This window comes from Rutidosis leptorrhynchoides, chromosome 7, assembly GCF_046630445.1.
Source record: "Rutidosis leptorrhynchoides isolate AG116_Rl617_1_P2 chromosome 7, CSIRO_AGI_Rlap_v1, whole genome shotgun sequence".
In the NCBI taxonomy this organism is placed as follows: domain Eukaryota; kingdom Viridiplantae; phylum Streptophyta; class Magnoliopsida; order Asterales; family Asteraceae; genus Rutidosis; species Rutidosis leptorrhynchoides.
In genome coordinates, this window is record NC_092339.1 from 365646385 (window position 1) to 365668929 (window position 22545).

Genomic DNA, 22545 nt, shown 5'->3' on the forward strand with positions numbered 1-22545 from the left:
CTGCACTGCATTAACATTTGCCTGTATATTAAAATGAAATGTTAATGCTAATTTAATATGGCAGTAATTTTTGGTAAATTATGATACGGTATGAATTATGAACATCAATAGCTTAACATCAGTTAATACCTTAATGCCTTTTCAAACATCAGTTATTTATCAAAAAATATCATTAAAATAGGAACAATACAGAATTCGAAAAGTATTCATTAAAATATCACAATGATTCATTAAGATAGTGAGGACTGAGGAGCAATACATTTCACAGTCAAATTCTATTTAACATCATGATGGGTTTTATTTGTTGATGAACTTTTAAAGATATAAAGTTAACGAATTCAAAAAAATGAAAGAAAGACTTCATAAGCTTCTGTTATTATTATTTTTGTTTCAAGAAAAACAAGAAGTCATTCGGATTAAAACCCAAGTGTTATTAACAAAGTTGAGATTGGTAGTTGTACTATTACGAGTTGTATATTACGTACTGACTAAAAGACACTCACGTGTTGTGCACACGCTTTAACTTAATAGCCAAACTTTAACTTTCGTTATCCCCAAGGTCATCCATGAGATATGATGATAGTTGGAGGTCTACGAAGTCAAAAAAAAAAAAAAAAGTTTAAGGTCACCTACAACGTTTGGTACAAAGTTCATGGACCAACGACAAAATTGTGTAAAATAAAATAAAAAGAAAGCTTGATACCCATGATTCTAAATCATTCTTTACTCAGTTCACCATATGTCTAATCTTCTAAAAACATTTAAGTCATCTGTCACGTCATCTTTCATTTTGATCCACTCATTATATAATTTTCTTGTATCATATGAAACCGCCTTCCCATCAATTTTTCCTTCACCTGCAGTTACATAATCAAACAATTGTGTAAACAATTATTAGTACATGATCTAGTAAGCTTATTTTCTGGCGCTATTAATCGAGTCAACAGCAAGCGTCGATTTGTTTGCGAAGCAAATAAAGTTGACACCGAAACGTAATATTCATCCACAAAGAATACGGGAACATTACATCATTAAAAACTAAAAACTAAAGCCCAGTAAGTTTAGAATTACCACTTTTGGGTAGCCTTTTTCTCGCCACGTGTAAATTGAAATTGGAAACGAAACAACTTGTGAATGTTTATCAATGAGTCTCTGAATTATATACGGAATAGCAAAACCTTTATGATCACTCTGCAGGGAAATAAAAACATAGATTGGTATTTTCATCAATCAACTTCTAAAGATTATTAGAAGCAAAAATAAAATAAATTGGTTTTCAAATAGACCGACCTTGAGATGCAATGTAATTGAAGTTCCTCTAGGAATGAATTTCTTGGGATCAGTTTCCTCTCGGACAATGCTAGACTTAGAATTATTAGTCTCTCCATCCCAAACGTATTGCTTATCAGATTTGGGACTCTTTGTTGACACCACAACCTATTTTTTATGACATATATATAAAATAAGATCACTATTGTAATTGGCCAGCCGACGAATCAGTTTGGGGACTAGTCATTCCTGAGTCACCCAATGTTGGAGATAATCGGTTAAGGAAATGCACGTTTGTCTCACATAGGAAAAAGAATGAACCAAATGTATGCATATAAGCTTAGGAGGACCTCTCTCTATCACCAATTGGTTTTAGAGTAATATGAAATTCGTGAGCTTATATGTTGTACATGTTGGTGGACATGAAACGATCAGACACCCAACATACGCTGCCTCTCTTAGCGAGAGGTCATGAGTTCGACTCCGCTGGGCTGCAACATTGCACTCAATGTTATTCCTTGACCTAAAGTATCCACCCAGGCCGCCTTTCGCTTAGTGCGGGGGCAGCGGGAGGGGTCTTTTTACCGGCCATGCCTTCGGATTGGTCTGGAGGAACCAGGACAGTAGTTGGGGGCTGGCTATGCAACTACAGGAGATGAACGTGTGGGTGGTTGGTTAAGTCCCCCTGGGTGATCCCAAACTGATGTCAAAAAAAAAAAAAAATCGTGGCCGGGTCGGGTATAAGTCGGTCAAATTTTATATTATTTTTAAATCATATTTCTGAAAACAAAACACACCTTATTTGCAACCAGAAAGGCTGAATAAAATCCAAGACCATTAAACTCATCACTAGCATCTTTGCGACCCTGTCGTGTACAAAGGTTTGCATTAGTAAATGATTTTTAGTTAATTAAATGTTTATGCATTAAAAAGAATAATATAATAATAATAATTAGATGTTAATTGAATATCTAAATGGTAAAAGAAGTGGGAATTAACCTCTAAAGCTTCCATGAACTTTGCAGGCCAAGTATCAATTGTTCCTAGAGAATCCACAAGTTCATTGTGGGTCATACCAATACCAGAGTCCCTGAATAGGAGGACACATATGTCAAAACATTAGTAATATAATAAATATATTAAACCAAAAAAAAAATATATATATATATATATATATATATATATATATATATATATATATATATATATATATATATATATATATATATATATATATATATGCTTAGTAGCTGTTGTAAATCTAAATCTTACGTGAGAGTAATTATTCCATTGAGTGGATCAGTTTCAATGCGTATGTCAAGTTGAGGACCACCCTCCAAAAGCTGTGGCTCAGTAACACTTAGCAACCGTAACTTGTCCAACGCATCATTTGCATTGCTGAAATATATAACAAGTGTTTTTAGTTACATGATTAATCAACAATCATGCACTCAAAATTCATAAATCTCTAATTTCTCATGTATAAGTATGACTTTTTTTCATACCTTTGCCATCAGACATTATTCTTGCACACTACATAAACTAATTTTGAATATTGATTCCATGATGGAATTTTGATATTAGCATAAGACATGAACCAAAAAGGCAACTACATTTGTTATTTGTTAAAAAAGTTTCAAACTTGCCTCATTAATTCACGAAGGAACACACCTTGGTTGCTATATCCACCGTTAAAAATGTTGTCCATAAGCCCATTTTTCTACAGCATCAAATAGAGACATTTTGATAGTGATTTACTTTGGAAAAAAAAAAAAAAAATCTCTAAAACTGTATACTAAAAAAGAGAGTAAAATGCAATGCGAAAGTCAGTGATTGCACACCTTGAAATGATACTCATACTTCTCCATATGAACATCGGTAGTCTTAAAGTTTGAGGCAGTCGACTCATACCATCTTACATTAGCATTCTTCTCTCCAATCTGTTCATGTAATAAGTATAATTAAGACAAGGGGAAATTCCATTAAAAGGTAACCTTTTTGGTTCGATTTCCTATTTTAAGGTAACTTATGTTTATTTTAATGTTTAAAGGATTGTTTTATCAAATGTTAACCAAAAAGAGGATTATCGTTACTTTTAATTTAGAACGCCGTCAAAAAAATAACCATACTCCATTTTTCTAAGTAAATCATATGCAAGTCTGATTATTGACATACCTAAAGACAACCAACATATGCAAGCATGATAATTGGCACAGACGCGTGCCGTTAATTATCTACGCTCATATTACAGCTCATATTACGAACATAACGAAAATTAAGTAAATATCTCGTTCATAAGAATCATCATTTTGCACGTTAATTGTTTGACGGGGTTCTAACTAAAAAATAACTATGCTCCTCTTTTTAATTAAAATTTGATAAAACAATCCTTTAAACGTCAAAATAAACATAGTTTAACTTAAATAGGAAATCGAAGCAACGGCATATATGTAGCAAAATAAAAAACAATAATTCCAATACGATATAAAGCTAACAGTAAATACATACACAACTGAAATTGAAAAAAGATACATATAAAAAAAAATGAAGAATAATATACCATTTGGTTGAAATTGAGAGAACAGACGGACACGGCGGCAACGGCATCACGGCGGCGATGAGCGGCGTAACGGAGGAGAGAGTTGACGGAACGCCTTGATAGCCGGTGCATACTGTAATACGGTAGAAAGGTTAGTGATTTTTCAAGGCGTGTGATCAATCAAATACAAGATCCTAACTGATTATTGTGTACTTGTTATTTTGTTTTGTTATTGTAAACTGTAAAGGTGGGAGATAGAATCATGGATGTAACTTTGGAGAAATAAAAAGATTTTTACTTCTTTGTAATGGTAAAGGAAACGAATCTTTTATCTTTTACTTTTATTTATGCGGATATTTTTTTTTTATTTACTAATTTATATATATAATTATTATTATTATAATTATAAATTATAAACATAATTAGACAAAAATACATTTTTTGTTCACGTGGTCTATCTCAAAAATCACTCCGAGTCATTTTCTCAATTTTTTTCATTCCTCATCCCTATTTATTAACTTACTACCTTTCTCGTCCTTCCGTTCAACTGCTGTTAGTTTAAGACGTTAAGTCAAGTCATGTGCAAAACATGCTTTGCACATGACTTGACTTAACGTCTAAAACTAACAACAGTTGAACTTAAGGACGAGGAATGTAGTAAGTTAATACAATAGAGATGAGGAATGTAGAAAAATTGAAGAAAAAAAATGAGTAGTAATTTTTGAGGTATACGACAAGGAGTGTAATTTTGCCATATAATTGGAATTGATAGATAGATATATAGATATTATAAATATAATAAATTAAATAAGAAAAAGAAATTTAAAAATAACAACAAATACATTTCGTAAACTAGCTAAACCTTAAAAAATCAATCAATAAGACAAAATACCAAAAAAATTTCCCCCCAAATAACCGGTGCACGACCCCATACATCAGATTGAATTGAAGCAACAGGCACATCTTTTCTCGTATTACTAGGTTTAAATGTACTTCGGTGGCTTTTGACCAATATACAAGTTTCACAATTTATATTAACATTGGATGGAAAAAGACTAAGAGATAAAGCATGCAAGTATCCGGCAGAAGGGTGACACAATCTCGTATGCCATAATCATGCCTCCCTATCAGGTGTTTCGTGTGCAAGCATCACAGTACCTTGTTGGGTTACTTCGTCGACATAGTATAACCAACCCCATTCAGTGCCCCGCCCAATAATAAGCTCGGTCCTGATATCTTGTAGGATACAAAAGGTAGGGTGTAATAAAACAGAACAATTCAGTTCTTTTGTAACGTGGCTAACCGATAACAATTTATGAGACATGGCAGAGATATACAAACAATTAGATAATTTAATAGTCGAAGTGATTTCAATTTTTTCACCCTTTTTACTTGTACAACCCCTCCATTGGTAGTTTGAATTTTATTTACTCGAGGTTTTAATTCGAAATAAAAATTAGTTTTCTCAAAAGTCATGGTGTGAGTAGCACCACAGTCAAAAATCCATTCATTTCGTTTTATGTTATTTGAAACTATATTTACCATTTAAAGTGTTAGTATCAAAAATAGGAGTTCTAAAACATTTAATGTCAAAATCTGAATTTTTAAAACTTTTGTAACACCTTTTTTGATCAGATTCATGAGTCTTAGTCTTGGAGGGACTAGTGTGTATATTATTGAAACTAGAGGGTTTCAACAGAAAATTTAACCCTTTGTTTTTACACTCATGATTTTTTCTTGAAAGGGTATCTTTATTTTTAAATCCATTTTCCTTGGATAAATCCCCTTTTCTTGAAAGGGCATTTGACCAACACCCTTTTGGTCTTTGGTTACTTGAAGGGTTGTACCAGTTTTTGGCCCTTGGTTACTTGTTGCGTGTTTCAATTTACAATTCATCCCAGCCATCTGGGTATTGTCGGTCATATGTGAAGATCCAGAAATAGGATCTAAATTCACTTTTTCGTTTATTTCCAGAAATAGGACCTTGATTAGCGTATTCCTTTTTTGATTTACAAAAAACAAGGTTTGAGTCCAGTAATTTCGTTCTGGTCGTTTGATGTACTTTTTGGTTTGAGGGTTTCTCTCCCACCCTTTCTAATGGTTTATGCGATCGAAAAAATAGATTGGGGTTTGAGTTACCTCTTGCGGTGCCATTGCTGGTAGCCGTACGGTTGCCGCTGCCACTGTCATCACCACTTTGCCACGTTTTTGTTTTCTCCGCCATTCGGGATAACCGATAAGCTCAAAACACTGAATGATTGTGTGTCGTGACATACCGCGGTGTATACATTGCGGCTGTTCTGGTGGACGACGGTGGTTTGCGGTGGTTTTCTGTATTGGCTATGAAAGTAGCTGGTTTTGTTTTAATGGCTGACAAAGAACATCCCGGTAACTATTTTTAATAACGCTTAATTGCTCGGGTTTCATACTTTGTATGCTGAAATTGTTGCAGCTCGTTTGATTAATTGAGCTACTGTCATTATTTGACATGGCAGCTATGTTCATTAGACGGGTTTATAAATAATAAATTTGAGGACTTAAACTGCACTACTAGATATAGAGGATAAGATCTTTAATCTGTACACTTCGTCTTCTTCAACACAACCTTTCAGTAACTTTAATACCCTAATTCTTAATTTTCCCTTACACTCAACATATTGAAATTAACAGCAGATAATTATTCAAAGTCAAAACAAAAACAAATAGCATCAACCAATCAACAAGTGACATGTAGCCTTTTTCTCCATTGAAGTCTCCGTGGTTTGAACCAAGAACGGCACCACGATTCCTGGCACAACGGCCGCACAATGACTGTTGTGGTTGTTGTGGGGAAATGAAATCACTTCGTTGTTACCCGTTGCGAATGGTCTAGTATTGGCAGCTACAACACAATGCTTAAAGGGCTTTGTAAGGTTGGTAATAACTTTACTGCCATTGCTTTGCTTAGAATAATGGACGGAAGAGGTGGTTGTTGTAAACCCGATATAGTTTCGTATAATACCGTCATGGATTGTTTTTGTAGCGACCCAGGGGTAGTAAATACGATACGTAACGCTTTGAAGCTCTTCTACTAAATGTTTTTAATTAAAGGTATACGTCCTGATGCGGAAACGTACAAGTCATTGATTTTCGCCTTTTCTATGTTGGGTCGTTGGGATGAGGTGTATAAGATGCTAAAACAAATGGAGGATGAGAGTATCAGTATGGATAGGAAAATATTCAATATAATAGTTCGTGAGATTTGCAAACAATGTAACTTACCGGATGCGGTGCCTATTGTATTAATTATGTTTAAATATAGGTTTACAAATAAGAAGTTGCTGTGACGATCGCTCCAAATCCATATGGACGAACACGTCATTCATTGATTTCATTGCGAGGTATTTGACCTCTATATGATACGTTTTGTAAACATTGCATTCTTTTGAAAAGGCACACCATAAATGAATATTTAAATCAAAGGTTTTCGACATCTGATGATTTCTACATATAGACAATCACCATAAATAATAGTTTACAACATCATTTCTGTTGACAATGCAGTCAAAATAAGATACATGGTGATGATTTGGTAAATGCAACGTCTCCTTGAAAAATATGTCATGCAAGACTCCATGCACATAGCTTGTTTAACATCTAAGCAAACAGCGGAAGACTTCTAGGAAACCTGAGAATAAACATGCTAACAAGTGTCAACACAAAGGTTGGTGAGTTCATAGTTTTAATGTTGCTCATAATCTGTATATAAAGGTGGATCACAAGATTTCAGTTGTTTAATCCAGAAACGTTTATCAATAGATTATATAAAAGTGGATCACAAGATTTCAGTTGTTTCATCCAGAAACGTTTATCAAAATATTCTACGAAATTGAGCACCCTGGTAACTAAACTTTAACGTATATATAATTTGTACCCTTTGTATAATCATCTTAATAATACACGCAAACCAACGTGTACGCTTTTCAAATAGCATACGTCCGTTAAAAGGCTAGTGCTCTAGCTCGGACGGGGATATCAAGCCCTATGGATCCATATATAACTACTCGCGCCCACCAGTTCTTATAACCGGCAGTTACTAGTTACCAAAGCTAAGGGATTTTTGGTTCAAACTCAGTGTAGAATTTAGTATGTACTTGTATCCATTGCGTTTAAAATAAAGTGCATGTATTCTCAGCCCAAAAATGTATATTGCAAAAGCAATTAAAAAGGGAGCAAATGAAATTCACACATATAAATATTGTATATCGGTTAATAAAGCATTTGCATGTATTCTCAGCCCAAAAATGTAGAGAGTAAAAGGGATCTTATGAAACTCACCATTTAATATTGTATATCGGTTAATAAAGCATTTGCATGTATTCTCAGCCCAAAAATGTAGAGAGTAAAAGGGATCATATGAAACTCACGCATATAAATATTGTATATCGGTTAATAAAGCATTTGCATGTATTCTCAGCCCCAAAAATGTAAAGGGTAAAAGGGATCATATGAAACTCACTCAAATCAGTTTTAGTTTTTGTATTCATTTTATAAAACAGCGCATGTATTCTCAGCCCAAAAATATGTATAAAAAGGGATCAATGAACTCACACATATAAATATTGTATATCGGTTAATAAAGCATTTGCATGTATTCTCAGCCCAAAAATGTAGAGAGTAAAAGGGATCTTATGAAACTCACCATTTAATATTGATATACAATATTGTAGAAAAGCACGTAGACGCATCGGAGATGATAAACACGAGGTTTGATTCACAAAAATACCCTCGAACATTACCCATAATTTCCTTGGCAATAACCCATATTTTCCTTAGCTCTAGCTCGCTTGGAAACACGTTTTGAAAATTACTTGGACAGCACTCCGTCGTAATATTTTATGTACATTATTATTTTTGTATCGCAAAAATAATAACATTAATAATAAAAATAATAAGATTAATAATAATCTTATTAATAATAATAATAATAATAATAATAATAATAATAATAATAATAATAATAATAATAATAATAAATAATATTACGGAGTATATCTATATTTGTTTATGTGTGTGATTATCTCGAGCCAAAAACTGCAATTTATAGAACCTGGCCTGAAATCTGGAGTCATGCGACTCGCATGGAAATGGCCTTCTGGCCATGCGACTCGCATGAGGACCAGGGACAGCTCACATTGTTTTGTATTTTAGTTTGTCGACATATTTAAATATAATATATATTATATTTAATTTATATAATTATTTATATATTATATTATATTTACGTGCATAGTTAACTTGTAACTTTTGTTCCGATAAGTCGTACGTTGTTACTTGACTTATGTCCCGGTTCCGGTTTCTCGAATGTCCTTTCGTACGCTGAGAAAACTTGCATTTTACATTTCGTGACTCGTACCTTTGTTAAAATATAGCCTTAAATTATTCCTAAACTATACCACTCAAAGTATATCTTAAACTTTCGAGTATTTTGGTCATTTACTTCTATAAATCATCGTCTCACTATTTGTTAAAATACATTTTTAAAATAGTGGTTTACTGTAGCAAAGTTACTGTAGCAAAGTCAATTTTTACTGTAGCAATTCACTGTAGCAAAGTCAATTTTACTGTAGCAAATAGTGATTTTCGAAAATACTGTAGCATTTTGGGTACTGTAGCAATTTGAAAATACTTTATCAAATTAGTGTTTTACTGGTTCATCTTAAACGTTTTAGTTAACTTATCTAAATATCAATCAAATCAATAATCGAATGTTACTATCGTTTACTAAATAACTTGAAATCATATATATTCAATTAGATATATAAACCAATAAGTTTAATGTACGGTATTATGCAATGAAAACTTTGTTACGTTTTCAAGTTATAGTATATATATGTATCTATTTACATATAATTGTTCGCGAATCGTTGAGAAAATCGAAGGGTACTTGAATAGTTCAAAAATTTTGAGATTCAGTTTTACAGATTTTGTTTATCGTGTCGAAATCATTAATCCTTTAAAGATTAAGTTTAAATTTAGTCGCAAATTTTCGGGTCATTACAGTTGCGTCCTGACTTAATCACATACAAATCAGTTCTTCAAGTGTTATGTTTTCGAGGTGACTTGAGGCGTGCGTGGAAATATTATTGATTGTTGAAGATAGTGAGAATGGAAATGAAATTTGATGCGGTTGCCAGCAACATTTTATTAGACGGGTTTATAAATCATATGAAGGAAGACGTGGCTATCAAAATCTTTACTTTGCTACCTAAAAGACATCTCAATAAATTGGCTCACTTCTTGTTAACAGGGCTAATCACTAAGACTAGTCATTATCGTTATGGATCCCAACATGATATTGAGATATCAAGTATCTGCACGATAACTCATATGATCAGCCACTAGATTTGTTCTATTTCATGGAGAATGATGTTGATAACTTAAATTCAGAGATTGAAGTATGCAATATCCTCATATTTGGTGCAAACAAATGCAGAAGGTTCCTCATATTTGGTGCAAACAAATGCACAAGGTTTGATATTGCTAGACCTTTTTTCCATGAACTATGTGTTAAAGGTTTGGAACTCAATGAGGTGACATATACTCTGATTATTCGCGGTTTTTTTCAAGAAGGTATGGTTAAGGATGCGAAAAGAATGTTTATTAGAATGAAACGAAGCGGTTTCTTGTCGGACAGTGTAGTAGATGATGTCAATCAGATTCCGTTATGCTACTTGGAGGAAGATGTCTTTTCTAGTTCGGCTTGCGTTTCTGTTGACATGAGCGGTGAAGACTACGGATCTAATCTTCCTCCACTTGTTGCGACTCTTCTGAGGTTAAATGCTACGGAACAGTTTATAAAGTTGGTGGCTCTTTAGGGTGTACCCCGTTGCACCCGTTCTTATTAATTACTAGTAGTAATAGACATAGTAACATACTTCTGCAGGTTGATCCTCAGAACTAACTTACTTTCGAATTCCTCCCTTTTGGGTGTCATAATTAATCTAGACATATTTGATGTTTTCCTTATTTGTTTATTTATTTATTTATTACTACATCTGTCCCGTTACAAGTGTTCACTTAATTTTTGCACACAGTTATATAAAATCTCAATAACTTAATTCTACACTTATAAGAAATCTTCTCTCTCCAGATTAACCTTCTCTTCTGATTGGTTTAAATACAAAGTGGACATTTGAAATTGGACATCCTAAAATAGTAATGTGAGCACTTGTGGTGGAAGGAGAGTATTTATTATTAATTATTTATTATAAATTATTAAATGATAATGTTGATGATGTTATTATTATTCTTTACGTTGGTTTGAATTGGAGTTGTTTTTTTGGTGTGTAGGCCAGATTTTGGTTTGTGCTAGGATAGGCCTCGAGACTCGTATCATCTTTTGGTTTTGATATTGGTTCCGATTCTTTTTTGAAAATTATGTATCGCCCATAGTGGTACTCATACAATATGAGAATTTTCGGGCATTGTTTGCCTTCTCTATCCAGAAGGATTTAGTCAAGGTTGTAAAAGTCGCTAGTCGGGGACTACTCGTTTGGAACCTTGTAGGGATTAATTTGCCAAGTCGAGAACGTAGTCGGACGTTGACCAACTTTGACTATATTTGACCGAATAAATCCGATTTAGAACTAATAGTTTGGACTTTAACCGACTAAATTTTACTTTTGACTTCCGCCGAATAGATCGGCCAAGTCGGAGGCGAGTCGAACTACTTCAAACTCCCAACTAGTTGGGGGCTTTTACAACTATGAATTTGGTAAAGAAAATATCTTAGTAGATTCTAGTATTTTCTTATGCAAAGGAGTGTGAAATGACCAACAAAGTGCCAACTCATAATATTGACGAATCTTTACTTTATCAACTCATCACAAAAAGAAGTTTCCGACTAATCACATACATCAGTTTAGTAACACTTAAAGTGAGGCACCATAAATGACTCATTCCGTAAATAGTTAGCGAACAAACCTTGCTTGACCTCATTGTCTGTGCCAGCTGAATGATATGTTCCCACAGCCAAGCCCATGAAAACCAGGCTCCACAAGAAATATGGCTTCTGAAAATAGGATACAACCAAAAAATAATAATAATAACAAAAACTTGAGGTTAAAAAACTTGAGCTAAATATTCTTTCAGTTAAATTTTCACCAATCAAACACATTAGATTGTCTGAATAGCTCCTCGTTATAGTCAGCCGACAAAACCTTTTGCACTTGTAGGTTTGCCTTATCGAGCAGCAGCATTGCCTTTGTCTCAATGAAGTAACACGCAAATAAATAGTATTAGATCTTAGAAGTAAATTAGTAAACAAAACTACAAAAGCCTGGATTTTGACATTCGGACCTCTGTAAAACGAGTAATGGCCGAGTAATTTCGAGTTTTTCAACACTTCACTAATTAACCTGGTACAAATCAGTACCACAAATGAAAAACAACCCAGTACCATTTTCTTCCTCTTCAGTCTTAAGAGCTCGAAGCAATGGATGTTCCAAACGCTGAGCAGCTGACAGCACCGATATTAATTGCATCGTTCGAGAGGGATGCATCATCTAAAAGTGGTTTATGCAAAATCAGAATAAACAAATTAACAAGTTTGCGGAATCTTGTTGTAACCATAGACATGACAATTTGCCAACTTCTCAACTAGAAAGCAAGATTGTAAAAGTCACTAGTCGGGGACTAGTCGATCGGGAGAGCTTAATCAGCCAAGTCGGGGACTAGTCAGTTGTTGACTAACTTTGACTGTATTTGTCCGATTTTGACTGATTTTAACTGAGTAAAACCGACTTTGGACTAATAAACCTGACTTTGACCGATTAAATTGGACTTTTGACGGCTTTGATCAAATAAATCAGCCAAGTCAAATTCCCGACTAGTTTATGACAACTTTGACTGAACATAAAAAAAAGAAAACATTTTTTTTGCCATAATAGTGGTGCAAATGTACATCAGCAACCGTCTGAACACCATTGTCGTAAGATAGTTGAAAAGGCGGTCGGTGCTCTTTCAACAATCAATCTTAGTTTAGTGGCAAGCAAAGCCAACAAATGCTTTCCCTCCAATTTAGATATAACATTAATGGTATCTTCTAACTGGTAGCCATCACATAGTTTATAATAATTAATTAAATTAGATATGTACTATAAATGATGAATTCAGGCGTATGGGCTTTTTTTTACAAATAAACTAACCCGTCTGCATGCAGGTTGCAGCTTCAAGCGATCTCTCGATATAGAACTTAACCTTAAGCAAAGTAATGCACGTGACCTCTGAAAAACTATAATAATCTTTTGAAGAAACAAAAATTAATGACAAAAATTTATAGTTGTGACTTGTGAGTGAAAACTATTGAAATAACACCTCTCTTAACTATAATATAATATAATATAATTAGAAAACTATTATGATATCATTATTTATATAAAAAATCTACATGGCAAAATCTCACCCGTTTAATCCATTTCCCTAAATCTAATCTTATCCATTTAAATAGGTTATGTCGTCATTTAGCATTTTACTCGGTAGTTAAGGAAAACAATTACCCCAGTACCCTTATTACGATACAAACTATCTCCAAACGCATATTAGGGCTGCAATTTCTCTCATCAACTGCTCTTCAATGAAGTTGCTCTCAGTATGACCAACATATACGGTTCTGATAGATCAAGGAACAAATAGAAACCAGGAAGCCTTTTTCCCTCTCCAATCAATATTAAGGTTCTTCAAATCAGATGCATATCGATAATTTGAGATGCGGTTACGAAGACATGGAAAAATACGGGTTGCGGAGATGAAGACGTGTTGAATTACAGGATGCATATCGATAATCGATCTGTAATATGTAAGTCACGATTGTCGATTAGGTTGACCTATCAGCAAAAGACCTTCAAGTCTGTTACTTTCGATTTAAAATAACCATATTTGCTTAAATTTATGATCTTCCCTCTTCAATTCAACATATCAGGTCGTTGTTTCATCGTTGGGAATGAAGTCATGGCCCATGTCAAACATTATGGCATGGTATATCAAACATTTTCATCGTTTAAGTACAGTTATTTGGTGTTTGAGAAGTAGGAATATTCAGGTCAGTTTTTTCTGAATTTATGGTATATTTATTACAATGATTAACTTCAAGTTAAAGTTCAAGTAATATAATTGTTTGAAGTGTTGATTTTAAAATAGGGCTTATGATACAGATTTTGAAATAGTTATTTTAAAATGTCAATTTATCCAGTAATGTATTTTCTGAGTTTGCAATGTTATGTTATTTGTGGTCCTTGGGTTTTTGGAAACTCAAAATTGAGTTTCTAAATGTCTGTTGTTCTTTAAAAGAGGGATGGGTGTATTGTGCTTATCGTGTTCAGGTAACGTGTTTCAAACAATTATGTGGATATATGGTTTATTAATTACTTTGATTAACTTGAGATTTGGGTTTAAGTTTGTATGAAATTGTTTGAAGTGTTGATTTCTTATATTTTTTCGGTAATATTTATGTCCAGACCTGACAGAAGAAGTGGCTGATGTTTACTAATGAATTTTTTTTCCCGGTCTTGATATCTTTTTATTGTGGATTTTCGGGTAGCAATTTCCATCTCCGGTCTTATGATGTATCAAGGGTAACAGTAGATAATACTTTCTGCGTTTGTTAACCCAACCTGTACCAAGAAAACCCCATTTTGACCCGATATTTCAACCAATTGCCCATCCATTTGACGCCTCTACCAACTCTGTATTTTCCATCAAAACGTATATTTTATTATAAACTGATTAAAAAATTTCTTCATTGATTACAGGTCTATGGTTTATCTTAGCTGGTAATTCTTGCAGTTATAGTTATCTTGAAGGTTTGTACTGAAACCTAATTACTCTCATTCTGAATTATACATTTGTTGAATCTTTGGTGACGTTTATAAGTAACAATATCATGAATTATATCTGGATTTGAACAATGATGAATGTAATTGAATTGATTACTATGTATTACATTGTGTTGGTACTTTGTTAAAATGGCACTGCCGCACTGTTGATTACATGTTTCGGTATAAGCAAATTATATTGCAAAATTTAATGTTGATCCTTTTTTATTGTAAAGTGATGTAATTATAATCATCAACTCTTTAACTTGGTCAAAAGCATAAGCCACGACAGTAGAAAATATTATTTTTCTCCTTTAATCCAACTGTATTGTTTTATATGCATGGTAAATATGATGAAAAGTATGTAAAATAAAACTTCTTTGACTTTAATGACTTGTGATGACTTAGTTTTGATGGCATTATCAAATGATGGCAGTATCAAGACAGGGGTATTTCGATTAACAAGCATAAAGAAACTTGGATTCTGCTGCTTTAAGCTTTGTAAGAACTGTATATTTTTATTTATTGGTTTGTATATTTCTTTGTTGGATACTTTATAATAACTTTACCTGAATATCATACAATGCAGTTAGTTTACTCTTTTGGATGTCTCATAGTTTTTGTATTGAGATGGAAGGTATGGAAGTGGAAAGCGTGTATATTACAGATGTCTCATCCTATATGTAGCATCAACTTACACTTTACTATGGTCAGTTTACTTTTATAGATTTCTCAGTTTTAATAGTCTACAATTTTCGGATGTATTTTCCCTTGTACAAAGCATTTATCTACCCACTTAATGAGTAAGTCCAGTTATGCCTAAAGCATCGATAGGTGATCAGCGTGGAAAGAAATGTGAAAGGAATATTCAGATACCTTCAATTGATACAGGTAAGTTATTAAACTATTTGAATGTTATATGCCGCTGTATCTTTTAACTGTACTTTTTTCAATGAATTTTTTTAGATATTGGTTCTAAAAATTGATCATTATGTTGTGCTTCAGGTAAGTCGTTTTTTTATTGTTTAGTTTGAAGTTGAATCCGATAAGATGGTTTTTTAAACGTTGATATATATATATATATATATATATATATATATATATAGGGGCAGGATCAATGGGGAAGTAACCAATCGGGGGGAAGCGGGGGGAAGCAAAATTTTTTTTTTCTTCGTTTTTTTTGAAATTTTTTTTTCCGGCATCAAGATCACACGAAAATATGAACATTTAGAAGACACTTCGTGATGAATGTTATTATTTAGGCGGGAAAACGATCGACAAAAATAACATTCAAGATAATATTGTTCGTGAAGAATATGAACGTTTTTTTTTTCTTCATGTTTTGTGAAGTAAAATTTAGCCCAATAAACCCAAAACACCAAACCCTAAACCCTAAACTCTAAACCGTTCGTGTTAAAAACTCAATCTAAATCCTAAATCTAAACCCTAAATCTAAACCCTAAACCCTAAATTTCTAAACCCTAATATCTAAACCCTATAAATCCTAATATCTAAACCCTAATATCTAAACCCCAATAGCTAAAACCTCAAAATACGCTCGAAAAACACGATAATTGTTATATATTACTTCTTCGAGCGTTTTCCCGCCAAAATAAAAACATTTATCACAAAGTGTCTCTACTAAATGTTCATATTTTCATCTCATCTATAATGTTCGTGAACAAAGCTTTTTCAAAAAACGAAAAAAAAAAAAAATTTGCTTCCCCCCGATTGGTTACTTCCCCATTGATCATGTATATATATATATATATATATATATATATATATATATATATATATATATATATATATATATATATAGGGGCATGATCAATGGGGAAGTAACCAATCGGGGGGAAGCAAACTTTTTTTTTTCGTTTTTTTTGGAATTTTTTTTTCCGGCATCAAGATCACACAAAAATATGAACATTTAGAAGAGACACTTCGTGATGAATGTTATTGTTTAGGCGGGAAAACGATCGACAAAAATAACATTCAAGATAATATTGTTCGTGAAGAATGTGAACATTTTTTTTTTCATGTTTTGTGAAGTAAAATTTAGCCTGATTTAGAGTTTAGGGTAAACCCAAAACACCAAACCCTAAACTAAAAACCGTTCGTGTTAAAAACTCAATCTAAATCCTAAATCTAAACCCTAAACCCTAAATTTCTAAACCCTAATATCTAAACCCTAATATCTAAAACCGGAACATACGCTCGAAAAACACGATAATTGTTATATATTACTTCTTCGAGCGTTTTTCCGCCAAAATAAAAACATTTATCACAAAGTGTCTTTAGTAAATGTTCATATTTTCATCCGATCTATAATGTTCGTGAACAAAGTTTTTAAAAAAAAACGAAAAAATTTTTTTTGCTTCCCCCCGCTTTCCACCGATTGGTTACTTCCCACTTGATCCTACACACTATATATATATATATATATATATATATATATATATATATATATATATATATATATATATATATATATATATATATATATATATATATATGGCAATAATTGGCATCGAATACTCACATTTGCCACGCACACACGCGCTTTCGGGCGGAAACCCGAACCATATTACAGGGATCCGAAGCTTAAACCATCCCGAAGGTCATGCGGGTCGGATCTGGATCTTGAATATGGTTGGTAAAACCTACCATGGGGCAAACCGGCTTATCTAGATATATTCCCTGGGTATTATTAAAGAAAGGGGAACTTGAGACCTTTCCCCCCTCCCAACACCAAAGTATTGGGGTGAAACACTGGACCACAAGGTTGGTTGAAGTTTGTTGATTTCTTGCCTCGAACAGGCACACCTTTGGAAGACATTTTCAAATCGCTTTTCTGGTAATAGTATAATTTGATTTGATGTATGAAAACCATGATTTGGTATTTAACTTTTTATCGTTATTCTGATTATGTGCTTGATCGTGATATTTACTTCAACAGTTTACCATGTTTGTTATGTTTAAGATGCATAAAAGACACTTTCACATCCGAAGACCGAAATATCAAAGATTGTATGAGACTTTATGCCCCTGGTCGTCTGTATCACATTGTTGAGCGAAAACCGGGTTTTTCGGTATGTTGTTAGAACTAAATTACATTCAGTTTCATGTGTTTCGTCATCAAAAATTTTAAATTTGATGACGAAATCTCATAAAAGTATGTATGTGTAATTGTTATACTTGAATCATGTACCTTAACTAAAATTTTTCTCAACATTAGAATAACATTACAAAGTCAACGTGACTAGAACTAATGTTAGTTATCGATATTTAAATAAGGTGTTTTTAATTATATCTTATATGACTTATGTGGGTATATTATATTTGTTGATAGTTAAATAAAGAAGAATAGATAACACTAAGAAAGTCATTTTAATTAAATACTTCAAACATGTGCACTAGCTGGAGTGATTGTAAGTTTTCTTAACCTTTAATCTTTAATCCTGTATAAGGGTTTTTACTCCTATTACAAACTTGGATAGTTACTTGCATTAGTAATTTATGACAATTAATGACCTTACGACAAAGTTGTTACTGGCAACCAATGCATATATGTATTAAACCCGTTTGACATGTTGAAACAATAGAACCTGTTACATTATAAATGTATATCTTTTTAGAAGGTAATAAATTTGTCTCGTGTCACATTACGTTATAAAGAAGGTTATTCATGTGTTTAATTGTCTAACTTTTGTTCAATTATAAGTGATCCCATCATCAATGCAATTCTAATGCAGGTCATGAAGAAGCTTTTCATTTTAATCAACGATATAAGTTGTACATGGATATCTGAGACGGTTGCCTTTTCCAGTCATTTATCACTCCTGTTTGATGTGTCAATAAATTGCAAGTTTTAGGAAGTATCTAAAGTGGTCTTTTTATATGATTGACAATTACAATTTTGTACATTATATATTATATTTGAACTTTGTTTGTACTATTATTCATATATATTCTATATAGAATATATTATTAAAAAAAATATCAACATAAATAAGTTATTAAGAATATATTTTTAAAATCACATCACATTATATATTATATTTGAACTTTATTTGTACTATTATTCATATATATTCTATATAGAATATATTATTAAAAAAAATATCAAAATAAATAAGTTATTAAGAATATATTTTTAAAATCATCTATGATCAAATACCTGCGAATGCGCGGGTTATAAACTAGTTAATATTTTATACAAACTATTTTTTTTTAAAGGCAAGAAATTATATATATTAAAACAAAGGAGATACAAGTCAAGCATATAGGAGATATGCTTACAACAGCAGCGACTCAATGAAAATAACAAGGCCCTATAACTAAGAAATTGTCCTGTCATAAAAACAAACTCGAGGATATCATGTAAATAACAGCTTCCTTCATATTAACCATGATCATCGTAAACACTTGGTTTAAAGAGCCATTGGTTCCAGTCGAGCGTTAACTTCTTCGAGCGATTGACTAACTATTGAAGTTATCCCTTTATAGTTGTGAGTAAAAATTATTGAAGTTATCCCTTTGAGTTGTCAGTTTTGAGATACAGGAAATGGGTTAAGTTGGATTTTATTAGGCCCTTTTTATTAGATCGAACTCAATAGAAATTAGTTATTGATTTATGATGTTAATGCACGTGACCATCATAAAGTATAAACTACTTTCAACTTCAAATTTCAAAACCCACACCATTTGTTTAGCTTATACAATTACTAGCTCTTAAGTGATAAAACCTTGATTAGTGTTTTGTGTATTAGTCTATATAGATAATTACAATTATTATACTTTAGGTGGGGCCTTCCCTTTCCAAAAAAAATAAAAATAAAATATACGGAGTATATATTACAAGAGGTGATATTTTCACTTTCTGTTTTGATAGGTCCACAACAATTATGTGTAATGGGCCGCGCGTTGCGGCGGCATTTTGCGACTAATGTTAATTATTATAAGCAGTATGTTACTAAATCTTGTTGTACATATTTGAAAGACTTGATGTTTGCTACTAAATTTGGAAGAAAGAAACTGATTAAAAAAATGGAAACTTTACTTACACTATTAATGAAATTGTGAAAGATGAAAAGTGAAAATATGTACAGAGTTTTCGGTTTCACACTCATCGAAACTTAAAAAAAACATTTGTCTCTAACCACAGTATAAACTATTAACATAATCTGACATTGGGTGCACTTTTACAATTATAACTTCAACAAAGGCCAAAATTATGAATATAGTCACCTGGTCAAGTGAATTGGTACAACTTTAGCCCTCCCTCTCAATTCTCCTTTCCTCAATCTAATCTGCAGTTCACATTCACATAATGTAAACTAATACTATAGAGGTGCAGGCATCATATACGACGTACTCGGGATAATAAGTTTGCTATTCATATATACTAAACTACTTAAATCGGATTCATTAATACAACATTTGGATACACAACCCGAATCAGTTCATCAACTCAAGATAAGAATAGTTTGAAGAAATGTCTAGCATGTGTACTTACAGAGACAGTTATAGGACCAGCATGAGAGGCGAGGTCTTAACTGGATCAGCAGTACAGAACTCGTTACCGGAAGTGATCATCCAATACCCAATGGGCGGGTCAGACCATATTCAACCATGAACCCAGTTTTTTTCTGTTGATTATTGCTACATGTCATGTACCTGTGTTTAGCATTATAGAAATTAATTTATTAAGAAAAATATTACAATACAAAATATCTTAATATACTGATAACTACTGTACTTAAAGAAACTATATACTCCCTCCGTCCCTATTTAATTGTCACCAGACAAAAAACACACAGTTTTAGAAAATCCCACTAACTTCATTCTACACCAATAAAATGTCTTCTCTCTCCACTATAACCTCTTTTAATTGGTTGGAATACTAAGTGAACAATTAAAATGGGACGTCCCAAAATAGTATAGTGGACAATAATATAGGGCCGGAGGGAGTAGTAGCTCTTGTCTGAGAATAGAAATATATGGATGAGCCAAAAAAACAGGTTCAAGGTAATATAGGGGGATAGTAAAAAAAATGCTATACAATCAAGCATACTATTGCAATATCTTATATTCTAGATGTGATACATAAACCCATAGATTTACCTTTTTTAAAAGGCAAAACAAACAAAGAGTTCAACCTGATATAAAAGCAGCGGCTATTATAATTTGTGGTCGAAAGATTGAAACCGTGTTTAACACTTTTATTTAACCATCAACTCCACAAAATACTACATTTTGTTAGTTAACATGTTAGGGATGTAGTAAGTTATAAATACCTTCACACACACACACACACACACACACAAAATTTAAAGTCCAGCAACTACAGAGCGTTGAGAAACTCCACAACAGCATACGTTTTAGCTGCAAATAATAGTGGGATAAGTCGTCTATCTATGACAAATAAAAAGTCTACTAGTACAATGGAGAAACATATTACAAAGTAATATGTTTTGAAGCTAAATTTTTGATACAAAACAATATTGAACATACTACATGTTCAGTGTAATAGATGCGATACTGTAATAACTTTGTTAAAACTTACAGAGTGAAAAGTACGTTCTGATAATCGTTCTGCTGCAACTGGTTTGAACTTGTAGTAACTCAGTAAGTTAATGTTGATTTGGATTTTTGTATAAGAACTGCATAGTCATTTACAAAAGTTATGCTACTCCGTACTTTGCAACTCTTTATAAACTATATTTTTATTGTAAATAGTTGGGTATTTCATATAATTTGTTTCAATTCAATGACATTATAGGTAACTTATTGCTAAGGATCTAAGAGTACACATGACTACATGACCCAATAAGCATGTTTTGACTACTTAACCCATTGCCAATGTTTTGCAGTTACAAAAATAGTTGACAAACACTTTGTTTTTTCTTCACCCATTCCCACCATACAGAGAAAAGATTTCAATCTTTCAGTTTATAAATTAACAAAAATCAAAACTTTGCTCCTCTTCATAATGATTTATAAGGTTCTACAAAAAAAATACATAGTGACTTAATAATAACAAATAAAAACAGGAATCAAAAGATGCATACCATCCTGCTGAAGTGTAAAAGTTACAGAAATTATCAACAATTTCTATCATCTAAGGCGACTTCTATTATTCATAAGTCAAAATATAAATTATATACCTTGTAGCTCTTAACATCAGAGATTTTACCAGCAAAAATTTAAGTTAGCAGGTTAGATCTTTGTACACATCCGTCTAAAACCTTCAAACAACATCATTAGAAGTCGGAAAAATTACGCTGAAACAAAAAAGGGAGAAAAAAAAACAAATTACAACACCTAAATCTAAAGTCTCAAATTATAAACATATCAACACTTACAGAATCAATTAAGTCATCAGAGATGAGCGGCGGTGGTGGCGGCGACGGTCCATTGTGTTAAATACATTGTGAGGAAGTGCGCAAGCAGAAACAGTCGATCATGTGATATAGGGAAGAAGATACCAGAAGGGCGGGGGGGTTTTATTTTTTAAAAAAAAAAAAAAAAAAAAAACACACCCGTCACAGTATGACAGTGGAATTGATGGTGTTCGGACAATAAAATTATAGATAAAATTAAGCTAATTAGTATATAGGGTAATGTTGAAATACTCTCCGGTAGATACAAATAAAAGATTTGTGCACACGCATCATTAAGGTAAGGGGTAAGGGGATGATTCTCACACACACTTTTTTGATCCTCACACACCAATTGAGTATTATTAGAAGAGCAAAATGTTAAAATAGGTGTGTGAGGATCAAAAAAGTGTGTGTGAGAATCATCCCCTTAAGGTAAGTTAATAATTTAATAATTTAATTGAATCTATCAAAATCACTATTAGAAATATCATCTCTCATA

At 32.6% G+C, this 22545-nt stretch overlaps 1 protein-coding gene and 2 long non-coding RNA genes across 6 annotated transcripts; 1 reads left to right on the forward strand and 2 right to left on the reverse strand.

The window, feature by feature from the left end:
• Positions 1–391: 391 nt before the first annotated feature.
• LOC139857830 (heat shock protein 90-6, mitochondrial-like) lies at positions 392–4023 on the reverse strand. Its single transcript, XM_071846668.1, has 10 exons — positions 4008–4023; positions 3830–3941; positions 3111–3209; positions 2916–2989; positions 2542–2667; positions 2269–2359; positions 2067–2135; positions 1291–1437; positions 1072–1191; positions 392–857 (listed from the first exon to the last, which is right to left on the reverse strand). Exons 2-10 carry the CDS (start codon positions 3938–3940, stop codon positions 786–788), a joined length of 909 nt encoding a protein of 302 aa, XP_071702769.1. The 5' UTR covers position 3941; positions 4008–4023; the 3' UTR covers positions 392–785.
• A 9382-nt stretch (positions 4024–13405) lies between these two features.
• On the forward strand, positions 13406–16343 carry LOC139858281 (uncharacterized). Of its 3 annotated transcripts, XR_011762878.1 has the most exons (5): positions 13406–13646; positions 13770–13825; positions 14599–14649; positions 15098–15162; positions 15251–16343. It is a non-coding gene; the product is annotated as an uncharacterized lncRNA (long non-coding RNA). The 3 variants fall into 3 exon arrangements; XR_011762877.1 differs by lacking the exons at positions 13406–13646; positions 13770–13825 and having other exon boundaries at positions 13940–14649; XR_011762879.1 differs by lacking the exons at positions 13406–13646; positions 13770–13825 and having other exon boundaries at positions 13940–14649; positions 15299–16343.
• A 3389-nt stretch (positions 16344–19732) lies between these two features.
• On the reverse strand, positions 19733–22144 carry LOC139858254 (uncharacterized). Of its 2 annotated transcripts, XR_011762866.1 has the most exons (5): positions 22029–22144; positions 21831–21947; positions 21230–21326; positions 20180–21048; positions 19733–19973 (listed from the first exon to the last, which is right to left on the reverse strand). It is a non-coding gene; the product is annotated as an uncharacterized lncRNA (long non-coding RNA). The 2 variants fall into 2 exon arrangements; XR_011762865.1 differs by having other exon boundaries at positions 21230–21947.
• Positions 22145–22545: the final 401 nt, after the last annotated feature.

Bases quoted from the DNA above. Each gene is read 5' to 3' on its own strand.
- LOC139857830 (XM_071846668.1), bottom strand. From the start codon at position 3,940: ATGCACCGGCTATCAAGGCGTTCCGTCAACTCTCTCCTCCGTTACGCC. The intron at 3,210-3,829 runs GTATATTATTCT...TTACATGAACAG, and splicing joins CTCTCAATTTCAACCAAATG to ATTGGAGAGAAGAATGCTAA. The intron at 1,438-2,066 runs GTGTGTTTTGTT...CATAAAAAATAG, and splicing joins CCTTTCTGGTTGCAAATAAG to GTTGTGGTGTCAACAAAGAG.